The sequence below is a fragment of the Pituophis catenifer genome, unplaced genomic scaffold (genome assembly GCF_029215685.1).
Source record: "Pituophis catenifer annectens isolate HBS135680 unplaced genomic scaffold, rPitCat1.0.hap2 SCAF_3, whole genome shotgun sequence".
NCBI lineage: Eukaryota > Metazoa > Chordata > Lepidosauria > Squamata > Colubridae > Pituophis > Pituophis catenifer.
In genome coordinates this window covers 181,693,734-181,711,656 of record NW_027256883.1, presented here as the reverse complement: position 1 = coordinate 181,711,656, position 17,923 = coordinate 181,693,734, and the positions used below count along the sequence as shown (strand labels likewise).

General features: G+C 42.4%; 1 protein-coding gene across 1 annotated transcript in view; it reads right to left on the bottom strand.

Moving 5' to 3' along the window:
- The window catches only part of RALGAPB (Ral GTPase activating protein non-catalytic subunit beta), a 69,845-nt gene that overhangs the window by 46,832 nt on the left and 5,090 nt on the right, over positions 1 to 17,923 (bottom strand). Inside the window, exons 2-5 of the mRNA XM_070941644.1 lie at positions 12,849 to 13,064; positions 2,803 to 3,005; positions 1,866 to 2,029; positions 400 to 586 (exon numbers count right to left, since the gene is read on the bottom strand). Of these exons, the coding sequence (XP_070797745.1) occupies positions 400 to 586; positions 1,866 to 2,029; positions 2,803 to 3,005; positions 12,849 to 13,064 (770 nt within the window). The remainder of the gene's footprint in view (positions 1 to 399; positions 587 to 1,865; positions 2,030 to 2,802; positions 3,006 to 12,848; positions 13,065 to 17,923) is intronic.

Genomic DNA, 17,923 nt, shown 5'->3' with positions numbered 1-17,923 from the left:
TAGTTGACAAAGGCAAAAGAATATGCCTAGCTCCCATTCAGAATCCTAGCAATAGATTTTGCTTTTAGAATAATAACAATGAAAATGATGTATTACATAATTATTTTGCATGACTCTTCATGACATGACAATTTTCTATTTCAAAGAAAAAAAATATGCAAAATAACAAATGATAATGGGAACTCTGATCTGCATTCTGCTATGTAACCATCGAGAACCCAGTGAAATTAAATTTAAGAACAAATTCAAAAGCTTACACGTAGTAAATGTAATATTTCTGATGTGGTAAAAGTCAGTTTGAATAGAAAGAGCAATGCCCAAGGGGATCTCCTGAAATATTAATATCAATTGCATCATTTAGTAATGCCAAATTGAATAATGAAAAAAGAGATAGCCTACCTAGCAGTGAGTGCACAGATGACTTTACTCCACTGCTCTACCACTGCAGAATGATGCCTCCAATTTGCTACCATCTCTTTGGCAGTTTTCCAATAAGGTGGTGTGGGAAAACACCTAGAACAGGCTAGCAACCAGACTTCAAACAATACACCAATCAGTTTTTCAGCCAGATTTTCAGCAATACCACCTAACAAAGCAAAGAATATTTCAAAAATCTTCCTTAGAAGGAATCCTCTATTATTTTTACATTAAGGGATAATTGTGATCCATCTTGGTATAGCTGTTCGCATTGTATACTCAATTGTGATATAGCTTTATGATCACGTACCAGAATAATCAGCTTCATTCAGAACTATTTAGCAAACTTCATGTACATATTAAATTCCTGGAAAATGTTATTTCTAACAACTCTTCTAATATAGAGAAATAAAAATACTGCTGAAACTTTTAGAATAGGTTGATTTGGATGTTATTGGATGCATTAAAATCCTATTAAATTTATAGGATATAATTAATACTATTAAAATGAATACATTCTCTCTTCTGAATTATGTCTTGTGAGATATTCTAATGTTAATTCCAGATAAATATTTTCGTAAAAACAAGTTATTCAGAAAACAGCTTTCCAAGAATTTCATTAGCTAAATTGAGATTAACATTTGTGGATAATAATAATAATAGCCTTTATTGTCATTGTACATCATGTATACAACGAAATTGGTTGACTGTTTTAATTTACTGGACTTGCAAAAATATAACTGGGCTAATATTTTATCAGCCAAATATGCACAATATAAAAATATTGTGAATATAATTCATGGGCCTTATTGGAAAGTTATTATTTGTCTCCAATAAGGTTAGGACAAGTCTTGGAATAACATATACAAGAAACAATATTTCTAGGATTGTGGGTATGAGAAATCTTTGGAGTCTATTGCAACATAGATTAGATTCTGATCTGAGGCTCACAAATATTGCAAGTCCTTAAAAACATTATATTGGTATCAATGAATTGGAGATAAAAAATTGATTCATCAAAAAAAATGTACTTTCAGTTTACCGAATCTTAGAGAACATGTCTAATATTTCAGCATCATTTTAAGATTATGATCAGAGGTGGGGTTTACATAATTTAACAACTGGTTCACCCCAGCACCAAAAATATGAGTGTGCGCATGTGCACGCTCGCCTTCCACACATGCGCGCAGCCTTCTGCCCATGCACTTTGCTCACGCGTGTGCTTTCACGCATGCACGCGGCTTAAAAAACACAGCTAAATAGGATGGCATAGCACCAGGGAGGAGGTCACAACTACTGGTTCGCCTAAACCGGTCCGAACCAGCTGAATCCCATCCCTCATTATGATGCTTTAAAATGTTAAAACAGTAAAAAAAACCAGGATGTTTTTAATTATATAATCTCCAGCTAAAAGTTTATTGGGAAGTAATAAATAAGAGAAGTCCAACCTTGTACTGTTGGAGGTGCCAGTAGAGTATCATTAATCTGCAGTAGAAACAATAATAAAACTTCCCATGTTTCTCTAGCCATAATGGTTGATTCATGAGCCAATTTCTGTACAGCTTTCAAAACTTGCAAACACAATTTAATCTGACTGGAACCTTGGTCCTGCCTATAAAGAAGAAAACATACCTTAACAACACAAACTGCAAAAAGTATCTGCAAAGACTGAAATTGGAAAACAAGAGCAAGTATTTTAAAACATCACTAACAGCAAAAAAAGGGTACATAGCCATTCAGTTTTGTATTTGAGGAAAAACAAATTCACTTAACAAATTATTTCTTAAATGAGAGTGGGAGTTCTGTTGAATCGATTTCTATTTTTGCATTTCCAAAGATTCTCTATTCTAACATTTCCTGACATTAAACTTGATTAATGAAACTCCATATGAGTCTTGTTCCCTAGTTGTAATATACTGTCAAAGGCCTGACAGCAGGATTAAGAGAGGTTAGTCATAAAAAGATTTTTCAAAGCATCTAAAGTCAGCAATAAGTAGAATAATTTGAAATCTCCGAGCTACCTCGTTGAATTCAAAATACCTACTGGTTCTTCTAAAAATATACCATTTTCTGAGATCCTGCTTACGAAAGAAGAGCTTGAAACACATGGAGCATTATATTTTAGCTTAAATATTTTACTTCAACTTCTGGCAATTTCTTGCAGAGTTTAAGATGGTTAAAAATTTACAAACAACATTTTAAAGAATAAAAATTTTACTGACTCAAAAATACCAATAAATACCAATTAAAACACTTTCCTAAAACAAAAGTTACCAAGATTTTTAGCTATAGTTTTAAGATAAATATGGCTTGATAGTATGGACTATTATTTTGTCTTGATTAATAATTATAGAGGCATAAAATTATTTGCTGTACACTACTTACCTAGGTACAAAGAGGTTCTGTAAGTGCTTGAGAATGCTCTGAACGTAAAGATTTGGTTCTTTAATAACAGGTGGAGGAATTGTATCTTTAGGTATAACGAGAGCCATAATCCAATCTGTATATACATCAACACAGTATTTCACTGTCTCACCATCCAAAGGGAGAGTCAGCCCATAGCAAACCACCTCCATTGTCCATTTTACCTAAGAAAATAAAAATAGAGCAGTATTAATACCAGCAGTGGCAAAAATATAAGCAATCAAGTTTGAAAAACAAAATCCAGTTCTTTATCAGCTATATTCAAAATACTTGGGTCTAGAAATATTATGTATAGCAGAGGGCTACAAACTATATTGTTTGTATGTTTCACTGAATCCATAGTGAATAGAACTTAACATGGCTATACGTGGTACAAAGTTAAACATGGCATGTGTTTGCAGATTTGAATGTATGCTTACTATTTACATCCATGTATTTACAGATTCAAGATAATGGTGAATGTGTAATGTGCAGAACTTTGAAAAGCCTTCTGACTGATTTAGTACTTTTTTGTTCTTTTATTTCTATTTAACTGTAAAGTTGTTAATAGGGACCAAAAGGTGATTGATTCACTAGGTCTACAATTAATCAGGTGAATAAAACAAATATTGTTATTTTAACTCCTGAGTTATGATTGTTGCTCTATCTGTTTTCAACAATCACAGACTTTTCTAAGCAGGTGTCTGAATATTTGAAAGAGGAGTGGAAGACTATAAAAATATCTATAAATGTTTCCAGCTAGAAATTTCAGAAACATTGTACATGAAACACAATTACATGAAATAGTTGAAGTGAAGGCAAACCCTGGAAGACCGGAAAAATCTCTGCTAGGACAGTTGAAAAATAGGACAGAGCTGCAAAACAGAACCCATGGATCTCCTAAAAGGCTTAGATGATGCTGGTGTAGCTGTCCACAAATCCTCAGTACAAAATTGTTTACACAATGCATGGGAGAACTGTCAGAGAGAAATCTTTTCTGAACTCATTCCAAAAATCAATTGTTTCAAGTATGCAAAAGAAAACCTTGACGAGCCTGTTTTTTGGGGGAACAAAGTGCTCTGGACTGATGAAACAAAACCTGAACTTTACAGACACAACCACACAAGATGTTAATGAAGAAGTCGTTCAGGTACAGTTGTCTGGAAGTTGAGTAATGGAAATTGGACTTTTTTTTTTTTTGTTGATTTGAAACATTTTGCTGTTTATCAAAGTAGCTTCTTCAGGCTGAGAAAATTGACTGGGGGGTGGTCATATATGTCCCCTGGGGAGGTTTCATTTCTCATCTAATCTGAATGGGCTCTTTAGGTGAGTAGTGTATAAGTATACACATCAATTTCACAATGTAAGGGGAATTGCAAAAAAAGGAGGAAAATTCTCCAAAATTGAACAAATTCCATATCACTGTTAATTAATTATAATTTAATCATAGCAATTGCTGCGTGACATGTGAGGTATATGATTTGAGCACAGAGTACCTGAGCCAGTATGAACATAGTGAATGTGTTCTAATGGCAAACTATAGTCAGAATTTATAGTTAAAATTGTTTGAATGTCACCAGTGTGGTTTGTCCACTTAGCAGTTTGAAAACATGCAAATGTGAGTAGATTAATAGGTATCACTTTGGTGGGAAGGTATTCTGTGTGCCTCTGGCATGTAGCTATGCTGGCTATATGATCAGGAAAAATATTTTTGAACAACGCTTGCGCCTTCAGCCAAGAAATGAAGATGAGCACTGTGCCCTAGAGTCGGACACAACTGGACAGGAAAAGCTTAACTTTTTTTAGTGTGGTTTGTAGCTTTAGGTATGAACCAGATCAGTAAGCTTTTTCATTAAAGCACAATTAGAATTAAAAATGGCTTGGCGTAATATGTAAATTTAACCACTGAATTTTCTTGATGCACTTTAGTAATAAGTGACAATTTATTAAAGCCGCACTAGAATTATTTTATGAAATAAAAAGTATTTTGCTTGTTCTGAATTATTATTTCCCAGCCTATTAAATTAAATTGTAGATATGCTAAATTGGCATTTTTCATATGACTGCAGCAGCTAAATCATCAATTTTCCACAAATAGTAGTGTCACAAAATTTTAATAAACATTTTCTACCCTCTGGAGTTACTGAACTGCAGAGGGTAGTTTCTACCCTCTGGAGTTCTACCATCTCAGTTACTGAAATATACTTATAGCTGTATGTTTTTCAAAGCAAACAACAATGATAAGCAATCCTTCCCTCCCACCTACTTTTCTTAATACAAATATCTGCAATACAGGTGACTTCTTAGTACTGGGATAGTGGGGAAAAATTATGATTGCTGCAAGATAGAGATAAACTCTTTCATCCTGTTGTAACTGAAGCTGGGGTGAACAAAAAAAAAAAAAGGATGGATGGATGAATGCATTTAAGACATGATATATATTTTTTTTTTAATTTGATTTATATGCCGCCCTTCTCCGGAGACTCAGGGCGGCTTACAATGCGTTAAGCAATATATGTATAGTGCCTACATACCACAGAGTAAAGGAAAGTAAAACAATTGAAATACTGGTATTGATAATTATAATATTAAATTAATGTAGATGTAACAGGAATAGGCTTGATATTTTGCTGTAAACAACATTTAATCAAAAATGTTATTTCAGATGCCCCAGCCTGGCCCAGCAGCATACCCAAAGACCTAGCTATCCCCCTGGAAGCCCTAGCACAGCAGCACAAATGTGCAGCCATTCCTGGAAGCTCCAGCAGCACAGTACAAAGCTGCAGCCACCTGAGCCCAGTGAGTGGTATGAAGCCCCAACCCAGCTGCCATTGCCTCCTTGCCCTTTCCTATATTTTTGCTCCTGTTGATGACAAGGCAGGTCTAGCCTGGCCTTTCATGAGGTGGCTGCTGGACATGTGAGGCCTTCTTCCTCAGGTCTCATGATGAAACTGTCACATGCAAACTTGGCTAGCAGCTGCCTCACAAAGGGCCAGACCAGGTATGCTCGTGGAAGCAGAAATGGTGAAAGTCAGCTGAGGGCAGTGGAACACCGGGCTATGAAGGGCAGGGGGCCAAAAAGGCAGGCATGGTGGGAGATGGGCATGTGGGCAGAGTTAAAGAATCCCTGCAGTCAAAAGTGATGGTGACTAGCACTGATGATGTTACCTAGTTAGGGTAATGAAATGTCTGCAACAAAACAAGCAAGCTCAGAGAGCACCAAGGACCCCTCATTTCAACCCTGAGCTAGAAATATTCTCCTTTATTGATGATGGACTGCTATGTAGATCAGTTCTGATTACGAGAGCATTGCAACAGCTGTAAGTTCGGGGTCTTGGGAGTAAGTAACAAGTAAGAAGTAACAAGTATCTTGTTCTGCACGGGTGTAACTTCAGATGATTGCTGAACAAACTTTCATAATTTGAGATCTACCTGTAATATGTTATTGGGCACATATCTTGTCAAGTTAATAGAACAAGAGATTTTCCAGAACGCTGCTACTACACTCCAGCATTGGAAAATCCTCTTATCTGACAGCAACTGAGAGAACTTTTTTTACTTATCTACCCACTCTGTGCTCTCTCCACGCCCCCTTTTGCACCCGAATCCCCAGTCTTTCTCTCAGTTGCTGACACACTGGGAGGATTTTCTCTGTGCTCTGAGTGTTGCGTTAGGCTTTTGGTTATTTTTGATTAGCCCCCTTTTTCTTTTTCCTTTTTTTCGGTTCAGTTTAGATTTCTATCTTCTTTTTGGTGAGTCCATCAGCTGCTCGTCGGTTTCGTGCCCAGGGAGCTGGGTCGTACCGGCTTTTGCGCTTCAGCGCCTGCTGCTGCCGGCTTCTGTCCCTGCGGGGCGGATCCGGTAAAGATTTACTATTGCCAGAGAGGTCGGGGCTAAGGAATAGCTCCCCCGACCCTCGTGTGAAACAGCGAGCCGGAACGGAGGTGATTTCAGGAGCGGCTACCGGCTCGCTGCATTTGGAGGCGTGACTCATCCAGCGACCGTCCCGTCAGGCTTCTGCGGGCGGCGCTGTGTTCTGGCGGCGTTGATTTTCGGCCTCGAAGCTCCGGCCGTAAGTTTTGACTGGGGGGGGGGGTGTAGCGTGGCTGTCGGGGCTCGCTACCCTCCCGACGCGCCAAAACCGCTCCGATCTCCAGCCCTGGTTGGTGTCCGCGTCTGAGCGGCGCCAGGGGGGGGGAAAGCGCTCCGCCATCCTACGAAGCTCGGGCAGGCCGCCATTTATAACTACGCCACCAACTTGCGGCCGCCATTTTGAGACCATCAGGGCGGCCGCCATTTTGGAAGCACCTCGTGGCAGCGCGGACCCTAATTAGAGGGCCGCAGCCTTTACTCCGAGGTCTGGCTGGCTGAGTCTCTGTCCCGGTCTGGGCATTGACTCGAAGGAAGAAAGAAGGGGGGGAGGAGCATCACCAGTCTATCGCTCACCCCTTCTTTTGCAGCCTTTTGTGCAAGGCTTGTCCTCTCTCCTGGGCAGAATCAGGGGGCCCTTGGAATCAGTGGCAGGAGGGCCAGCACTGCTTGTTGGGGCATAGTACATTGCCCAGAGCGGTAGCCAGACTATCAATTCAGCAATCAATTATCAATTAAGCAAGATTTCATCTAATCATTCAATTATTTAATCAAACAAACTGATATCTATTAATTTTGTATTCAAAGCAGCCAGTCATCCAATCAATCAATTAATTATTCAATCAAGCATTTCTCCAATCAATTAATCAATTAATCAATTAATCAAGCAATCAATCATTGATTCATTATTTATTACTACAAATCTATCTGTCAATTAATTTATCATTACTATTCAACTTGGGCATTCTCACCATGGCGGACTGCTCGTTCTCCTCAGACAGTGATCAGGAGGTTAGCCCTGTCAGATCTAAGTCCCGCAAGAAACAATCGGGCAAACGCTCTGCGTCTGGCGGTCACAAGTCCCGCCACTCTAAGACCTCCTCTGCCGCTGATAAGGATGCTCTCAGGCGTCATAAGGCTTTGGAAAAACGATGTGAGAAGGCCAAGCAGGCGTCAGCGTCTTTAGTCCGTGGTGATGCGGGATCCGCCCAACAGGCTGTTCCTGTTCCTGACTTCTCGGAGCGGAGAGCGGTCCAATCCGGTTCCTTGGCTTGGCAGAAGGGCGTGTCCCAGTCGATGCCTGATGTTTCCTCAGCGGGTTTGGAGGCCTTTCCGCCCCCTCGGCACCAACCTTCGGCCACTTTCACGCCCACAGCAGCGGGACTCCGAGAGGTGGACAATCCTCCGCCTCCGTCTCAGTTCGACTTCCAGACGATGTTGTCAACTGCGTTGGCTTCTATTATGGCGGCCGGAGCGCAAACAGCGGCTCAGACATCGGCGGCGGGGACTTCAAGCACGCTGGCCTCTTCAAGCTCTCGCAGGGCTCGATCCCCCTCGCCTCGTGAGTCTGTTTCATCTGAGGGCTCGTGCCATGACGAGGAGGGCCCCGACGACCTCGAATTCTCTGAGGATGAAGGTCTGGTACCTGACACTCCAGCCTTCACGGGCTTGTTTCGTCCCTCACTATTTAAGTCCCTCCTTCACAAGGCTCGTTTGACTACTAATTTGGGTTCGGTGGGAGCACAACCCCCGACAACCCCGTCTGAGACCGGTCCTCATGATGCCCTGTTTAAGCAAGTCAAGCAGGAGAAGGACTTTATTCCGTGCCCTCAACTGTTCGCGGATGTTCTGCAAGCGCCTTGGGCCCAACCGGGGTCGTCCACTGCACCAAGCAATTTAGATAAGAAACTGTTCTGTGCGGCGCCCGAACTTGAAGCCATGTTGGACGTGCCCACTGTGGATGCACCGGTGGCGTCTCTCACTTCGCATTCGATGGTCTCATCTGATCCGCTGGAGGGGCTCAAATCGGAAGACAGGCGCACCGAATTGGCCTTTCGTAGGTCTCATCAGGCCGTGGCCTGGACTGTTAGAACTGCCACGGCTACTTCATTCTTCAATAGGGCCTCTTTGATCTGGTTGCGCCAACTTCAGGAACGACTCCCTCCAGAGGATACCCGCTTGCGCCACGATATTAACAATTATTGCAGCCACAGAGTATTCGGCGGATGCCTCGTTGAACTCTGTCAAGTTTGCATCGCGGGCGTTAGCGACTTCTGTCACATCGCGACGCCTTTTCTGGCTACGGCCGTGGAAAGCCGATGTGAAAACCAAGTGGAAGTTGGCGGCGGCCCCGTATAAAGCCCCGAACCTGTTTGGCACGGCATTGGAGCCGATTCTTGTGGAGGACAAAGACAAACGCAAAATTATGCCCTCGTCCCTTCGCAGACAAGACAGGCGTTACACACCTTACACGCAACGTCAGCCATTTCGTTCCTACTCGGGGCAGGGAGGCCCCTCGACTTACCGGCAGTCGTTCCAGGCTCCAGACCGCTTCTCCGACAGACAACGTTTCAGAGAGCGTGGCAGATCACAGTCCTCCTCCAAGCGCCCCTATCGCGGATCCACTTCTAGGCCCTTCAGAAGGGGCAAATGACTCACCGACTCCGGGACCAGTGGGAGGACGTCTCCGGGCCTTTTGTCATCGGTGGGCCCGGTCCACTCCGGACGAGTGGGTGTGTCGTACTATTTCGGAGGGCCTCGCAATCGAATTCACGGATCGGCCCCCACGACGGTTCATCCGGTGTCCAGTTTCCCTGTCCACAGACTCTCGCAGCCTGATGGTGGAAGAGATAGCACACCTGCTGGAGATCCGCGCGATAGAACCGGTTCCGTTGGACCAGCAGGGGACCGGCTTCTATTCGATACTATTTTTGGTTCCCAAAAGTTCGGGAGGGGTCAGAGGCATTCTCAACCTCAAGGAGTTGAATCGGGCGGTACGTTACCGTCGTTTCAAGATGCATTCTCTTCGGTCCATTCTGGCTTCTATTCGCCAAGGGGACCTGATGCAGTCGGTGGATTTGCGAGAGGCTTACCTGCATGTTCCAGTGCTTCCTTCGCATCGACAGTTTCTGCGATTCGAGTATGCGGGCAGGCATTACCAGTATTGTGCGATGCCGTTCGGTCTTTCCTCGGCTCCCAGGACTTTCACCAAACTGGTGGCGGTAGTGGCCGCGTATCTCAGTACCGTTCCGGTGAGGGTGTTATGTTACCTGGACGACATTCTGATCCTGTCCTCGTCCAGGGCACAAGCGGCGCAAGACAGAGACAGGGTGCTTTCAGCGTTCCGAGGGCACGGATTCTCCATCAACTTGGACAAGAGCCAGCTCGTTCCCACGACCGCGATTCTACACCTAGGGACCCTGATAGACTCCGAGAAGGGTCAGGTTTTCCTGTCTTCAGAGAGGGCGAAAAACATCAAATCGCTTGTGGGCCAAGTGCTGACCCGGAGGAAGGCTCCTCTATTGACGCTGTCACGTTTGTTGGGGAAGATGGTCTCGTGTTTCCGCGTTGTTCCGTGGGCACGCAGACATTCTCGTCCACTGCAATGGCTTCTTCTTCCATTCCAGAGAACAGGCAGTTCCAACTCCACAAGGACGGTGTTCGTGCCTCCGCGAGTCAGAATGTCACTGTGTTGGTGGAAGTCGTCGGCCATCCTGCAAGGTTGCAGTTTCCTGGAACTAGACCGGGTCGTGATCACCACCGATGCCAGCCTCCATGGCTGGGGAGCCCACCTGGGTGCCCAGGTGGGCCAAGGACAATGGTCTCCAGAGGAACGTGCACAGAGCATCAACCTATTGGAACTTCGAGCCATTCGTCTCGCCCTTCTGCATTTCCGGCCGCTGGTTTGGGGTCGTCATGTCCTGATTCTCACGGACAATACATCTGCCAAAGCGCACATAAACCGGGAAGGGGGGACGAAGTCACAGACGCTGATGCTCGAGTCGACACGTCTGTTCAACTGGGCGGAGAGGAATCTGGAGTCCATCCTCGCAGACCACATTTCCGGGGAAGCCAACACACGAGCGGATTGGCTCAGCAGGGAAGTGATAGACCAGGCCGAATGGCAGCTGCTTCCCAGTCTATTTCAGGAGATTTCTCTTCGCTTCGGACGGCCTCTGGTAGACTTGTTCGCCAGTCCGACCAACGCCCAACTTCCCCGGTTCATCACTCGGTATCCGACTCCAGCGGCAGAGGACACAAACGCTCTGCGGTGTCGTTGGCCAGCGGGTCTACTATATGCCTTCCCACCCGTCACTCTGATTCAGCAGGTGGTTCGCAAGATGATAGTGGAGAGGGCGGAGATATTACTGGTGGCTCCACATTGGCCCCGCAGGCCATGGTTTGCAGATCTTGTGGAGTTTTCGGTGACAGACCCGTGGGTGATTCCTCCACATCGGATCGTGCTGTGTCAGGGGGCCATTCGTCATCCCGAGCCCCAATGGCTGCAGTTGGCCGTCTGGCATTTGAGCGCGTCCTCTTGAAGAAAGGCCGTTTGCCGGATACGGTGATTGGTACGATTCAGTCGGCCCGTCGACCATCCACGACGAGGATCTACGAAGCCACGTGGAGAGCCTTTTGCGGTTGGTGTGCGACTGCTCATGTGGATCCTACGTCTGCAACGGTTCAGGATGTCCTCATTTTTCTACAGGCGGGTTTGGAGCGGGGTTTGTCTCCCGCCACTCTCAGGCGCCAGGTGGCGGCCCTGGCCACTGTGTTATCCTGTCCACCGTACACTTCCTTGGCCCATCATCCGTGGGTGAAGGGGTTCCTTCATGGAGCTACGAATCTGAGACCGCCTACGGTTCATCGTTATCCCACTTGGGATTTATCTTTAGTTTTGCAGGCTCTCACTTTGTCTCCGTTTGAGCCGCTGGGTTCCACTTCACTTAAGTTTCTGTCGTTCAAAGTTGCATTTCTCCTGGCGATCACGTCGGCTAGACGCATTTCTGAGCTCGCTGCCTTATCCGTCAGGAAAGATTTGTGCATTTTTCATGCTAACACTGTGGTCCTGAGGATGGATCCTGCTTTTTTGCCCAAGGTTAACTCGTGGTTTCACCGGGCGCAGGAATTAGTGCTTCCGGATTTCTGCCCGTCGCCGAGACATCACCGGGAGGTTCTCTGGCACACTCTGGATGTGCGCAGGGCGTTGAGACGTTACATGCGTAGGACGGCCGAGTTTCGGAAGATGGAAGCCCTATTTGTTTCGTTCCATCCTGCATCCATGGGTCAGAAAGTGTCGTCGACCACGATTGGTCGTTGGATTAAGGCCTGTATTGCTGCTGCTTATGAGAATCAGCGTCGTCCTGTTCCTGGGAACATTCTGCCTCATTCTACGCGGAGTGCGGCTACTTCAGCAGCCTGGGCTACCCAGGCTTCTGTGTTGGACATCTGTAGGGCGGCTACTTGGACTTCCTTGTCGCCTTTCATAAGACATTACCGAATTGATGCCTACGCTTCGGCTGAGGCGTCCTTTGGGCGACGAGTTTTGCAAGCAGTGGTGTCTGGGTCCTCTGAGTTGGATAGTGTTTTGCCCGACCCTGGAAGTTAGGCTTGGGTATGTCCCAATGCTGGAGTGTAGTAGCAGCGTTCTGGAAAATGGACATTGACTTACCTGAATGTCCTTTTTCGGAACGCTGCGTATACACTCCATTTCCCTCCCTTTCTTTGTATGTTGGCTTGTGGTGGTTTTGTGTTAATAAATTTTGTTGTAGTTCACCTGTGGTGTCTTCGTTCAAGACTGGGGATTCGGGTGCAAAAGGGGGCGTGGAGAGAGCACAGAGTGGGTAGATAAGTAAAAAAAGTTCTCTCAGTTGCTGTCAGATAAGAGGATTTTCCAATGCTGGAGTGTATACGCAGCGTTCCGAAAAAGGACATTCAGGTAAGTCAATGTCCATTTAGTTACAAATCTACATCAAATTAAGGAACAGTATCTATTTTCAAATGACAGTTTGCTGCTGTTATAATTTGTTGTGGAATGCATTCTATCAGAATGTACAAAAATGTCTGTTTCTTAGCACTGTTATTTTAAATTAGAGAAATAACCTTATTGACACACATACATAAAGTGGAATTTAAAAATTGGGTAGATGGATACTTACTTCTTTGTCAGTTTTTAGTAAACTTTCATTTCCAGCTGTTGATGATAAATTCAAAATTTGGCCAAGAGGACGGACAACAGCATTTGCCACCTCCCTTCCCACATTTTCAGGATAACTGTGAAGTACACTGGTGTGACCTTTATCATTTTGAATTACAAGGTGTAGAGACCTCCACTCTGAGTACATAATGCCTTTATACTGCAGAGTAGACTGTACCTGAAATGAAACAACACAGAATTAATGTTATATACGATTGTGAACAAAAAAGATTGGTGCAACCCATAAAATTACTCAAAAAGGAATTGGAACAGATACTATAATCTACTAAAATGTGTTTGTTTGACTAGTCAGTTGATTTTTTAAAATCCATTCTCCCCATTTGTTTTGTTATTGAAGCAGCAGCAAACTTGTGGGGTAAAGAATATCCTTTTAGATATAAATCATGAAGAAACACTGTGGTCATTAAGCAAATCAATTTTACTCAATGAACTTTTGCCAGAAACTGGAAGTAAACACTGGAAACCAGCACAAAACACCAAAAATTGCAATCACATGACCACAGGACGCTGCAATGGCTGCAAGCCAGTTCTCAAGCACTCAAAATGCAGTATGTGACCATGGGGTCACATGCGCATGCAGTTGTCAGAAATTAGAAAATGGATTATAAAAGAGCTATGAGGAGGTCTGTCATAATTTTGAATGGTTGCTAAGCGATCAGTCATTTAGCAAGGATTATTTCTATTTGTCACAGGGATACCCAACTATTTTACCTTCTCAATTTTAAACCCAGTTTTATTCATTACCGGTAATTCTGTTTGAACTTGTATTTTCATATTTTTTAACACTTTAAACTTGCTTTTCTTTATGTTGCTCCAAATATTCCAAAATATTCAGCCCAGTTCTAATGTTGTTCTTCACTCTTCCTTTTTGTTAAAAACCCACAATGGTCCTTGAGAATAAATTCTTCAATCTACCAACTAGAAGTGTTGTGAATAACTTAATCAGTACTGCTATTGGCCCAGAGCCTTTGTTAAAGTCAAAATTTCCCTCTTTAGGTATTAAAGCTTCTTTCTAAGTCTATCCTATCGGGTGGAAAGTGACATCTTTCCACCCTATAGGATAGAATTCATCAACTTTTCTAGAAGTTGTAAAAGTTCATTCTTAAAACATTTATAATAAAGACAAGATAATCCAACTGGTCCAGGCATTTTTTCTAGTTTAATCTTTCTTTTATAGCTTCAGAGATTTCCCTCATCGTTATAGGTCCATTCATAATTTGTCTTTCTCTGTAATCCTTTTTAGATACCATGTTTCCCCAAAAATAAGACCTTCTTATATTTTTTTGAACCCTGAAATAAGCGCTTGGCCTTATCCCCCCCCCAGGCCCTCCAGAGGCAGGAAACAGCCCGTTTCCCTACTTCTGGTGGGCCCAGAAGGCCCAAAAATCAGCTGGCCGGCGCGCGCATGCACCCCAGAGGTGAGCTGGCGTGCCCACTAATATGGTTCCGCGTGCCTCCTGTGGCACACGTGCCATAGGTTTGCCATCACGGGCATAGCCTATAACTGTGATGGCGAACCTATGGCATGCAAGAGGTGGCACACAGCGCCCTCTCTGATGGCACGCAAACCGTCACCCCAGTTCAGTTCCGCCGTGCATGCACACGTGCCTCCCGCCAGCCAGCTGGTCTTCGGGTCTCTGCCATGTATGCATGGGGGGGGCAAGATGTGCATGCATGGGGGTGGGGGTGCATGCATGGGAGTGTGGAGGGCATGTGGGCAGCACGTGTGCATGCACGGGGGGCACATGCACGGGGGCCACGCACACATTGCATTTTGGGGGTTCGGGGGTGCACACGTGCACTTTGGGCACTCGGTCCAGAAAAGGTTAGCCATCCCTGGCCTATAAGCAAACTTTGTTCACATATATCAAGTTATAAACTATAGTTTACAAACCACAATTAAATTGACACATTATACTGATCCACAATGTAGTTTATTTAGTTTTAATTTAGTATGATACGTTAATTCCTGCCTCAGCCTGACCCAGTTGTTCTTCCTCATTACAGCAAATATGACAAATCCTAAGTTTTGAACAGATGTCACAGTTTGAAAAGATGGTGTGATACTGATGAAAAAAAGAATCTGTGGCCTAGTTTATTCAGTGAGCTAAAAACATTGCAAGCTATCCCTTGAGATTTATTCAATAAACTATGTTTAAGCATGCTCTGTAAACTGAGCTTATACCTTACCTTTCATTACATTTCTACCGGTATGTGTATACACCCTCATAGATGACAATTCCCTAATTTCAAGCAGATCAAGACAGACATATATATTGGGATATATTGTAAATTAAGCATAGTTTTGCTTAATATATGTCAGGATTGTATTTCCAATTTAACCGTGAAAATGCAAACTAATATACTCCACAAATAATGTATTTTATGGAAGTGCCCTCTTTGGTAGATTCTAAGACATGCATATGGAACAAAATGTAAGTGTAGAATTTCATAAAAATATTTGAAAAAGGGAAGCATGAAACTAAACATATTTTTTTAAAATCTTATACATTATGAAGTCCAATCTCCTGTGTAATAGTTTTGGAGTTTTTTTTTTTTTTAAAAAACCAAAGCACTGAATATATATATACATACACACAAACATATACATATAGAGATAGACATAGACATACATATACATGTAAGTATTTTAATTCAGGAAAAAGTTATTTTGTTCAGTATGAACATGTAGCTTACTAGAGATGGTCAAACAGCCTATAATAATACCATTATGCTTATTAATTCAAATTTTTCCTATGGAACGTATTTTATATGAGAGAATGTCCAGCTCAACACAAAAGGAAAAGTCAGCAGTGTTCCCTCACAAAGAACAATTGAAATTATGTTAGCAACAATGATATGCAAACGAAGAAAGGTTGCACTAAACAGGAACCTGATATATTCAAAAGGATTTCCTTCTCTCCTATTGACTTCCTAAAGAGTCCATTTTTATTTCCTGGAGAAGAAAATGGAATACAATTTGTGCCACAGCTTAAAAGATCAAAAAACAATTAGACATCTGTGATTGTGAAACCATCCCAGCTATGCCTTCTGACAACTTAATCTTCATGAATCAACAGTAATTCAAATCCAGATCATAGCACCAACAAAGATACCTCTTGTTGGTGCATATCTGACTTTTTAATATAGTATTGTATATATATATCATTATTGTCATAAGATCCTTTTGCATTACTTTCTAATTCCTGGCTCTGCAGAGTTTAAGCCAATGCGAAATAGTCATAATTATAATCTCAAATCAGCAGTTTTGGAGTTTTAAAATCACTGCATCCTTATTAACACACTTTCTAAAATTAGTTTCTCACTCCCACCCAAGATTTTGTTTAGCTTTCTTTTCCTAAACAATTCCATTTATAAAACTTCATTCTGCTTGCCACACTTTAAAACTTTGTAAAATGAATTCAAAGATTTCAAATCTTTCTTTTGTTTTCTGAAATGACTGTGTGCTATTTCTTTCTGCAGCCTATTTACCATTGCTATGTATATCAAATTAAATTATGTACTTTAGGATGAAAAAAACCACAAACTTCTCATCTTTTATGAAATAAGATAATATCTTCTGATATGGACCTACTGTATATAATAGGTTGTGTGTGCCACGGTTAGTTGAACGAATGATTTTGGTAGTTTGATATTCAATTTGTGATTTGGTTCTTAGAATGTTGTGTTATAATGTGTTGTGCTTCCATGCTTCAGTGTTTTGTGGAAACCAAACCACTAAGATTTTTTCATCAACTAAATTTTATCTGGGTTAACACTGTTCCTAACACAGACCAGTGATTCATAAAGAATATTCAGATATGAATTTAAACCAAGTGGCTGCTAATTGAGGCTAAGGTCCAGCACCAGACAATAGAAAATGCTATGGCAGTTGATCAACAATTTTTCTGATTTGTGCCACTTATGCACTGGTTGGCCAGCCATTCTTTGTTTGTTTTTAAACACACTGCACCAAGCTAAACTGTAGTGTAGTTTGTTGAGTTTCAGTTTAGCATAATATATGATTGCCTAAACTACTGCAGGTTTCTGAGCAAAACATATAGCTTAATGACCATAATGGTGATATATTTATTACTGTTCAAGCAAACTATAGCTTTGTCTATTGCATAAATTAAGTAACTTGGTCTTCTGAAAGTTAAAGAAACTTTTAAGAAATGAAAAGGGTATTTTATATTCCACCAAAAAGTGCACCTCATTCATTTCTCACCTGAAATCACAAAAAGGTAGATCGTGCTACTAAAGTTAATTCATGATGATGTCCTCACACCTCTATCCAGTTTTTACTGCAATCCTGCTCCATTCTGCTGAAACTAAAATTATCTTGAAATGTCAAGGCTTAGAACTGGAGTGGCAATTCAGTTGGAGGAAGTGAGGGAGCAGCAGTTGATGGTGCATGCAGTTTTTAGAAGCAATAGGACTGACTCTTGTCAGCTAATGTCTATTGGAAAGAATCTGGTCACCTGCTGCCACCTGATTTCTGTGTGAATGGACAGGGAATGGCCAACGACATAAAAGAGGCTGCTGGCCGCAACACACCAGAAGCACAGCCCAGAGTTTGTAGAGTTTATACTTACAGTAGTCTTTACCTACCTGAAAAGTGCTTCTAAATTTTGGGCTATTTCATGTAGCAAATACTAGTTTAAATAGCAGAAGCATAAATTCTCCGCAAATACTAGATAATCTCATTGTTTTCTACTTTCATATCATAACTGAAGCAGCAAGGAGTTGTACCCACTAACACAAACACTGAAAACTTGGGATTTCATGCCATAAATATTGGATTAAAAAACAAACCAGCCTGGATGTGTCCTCTTTTGCAAAGATGAAATACCATTGATAATCATAAAATAAGCCAGATATTTATTATATAACCTACCCAATAACCAGAGTTCTCTAGGCCATATATTGTACCAAAAAATTAAAAACATAATGCACAATTATTGGTTTAAAAAAAATTCCCAAGGAACAAAATTGAAACACTCAAGGAACAAAGGT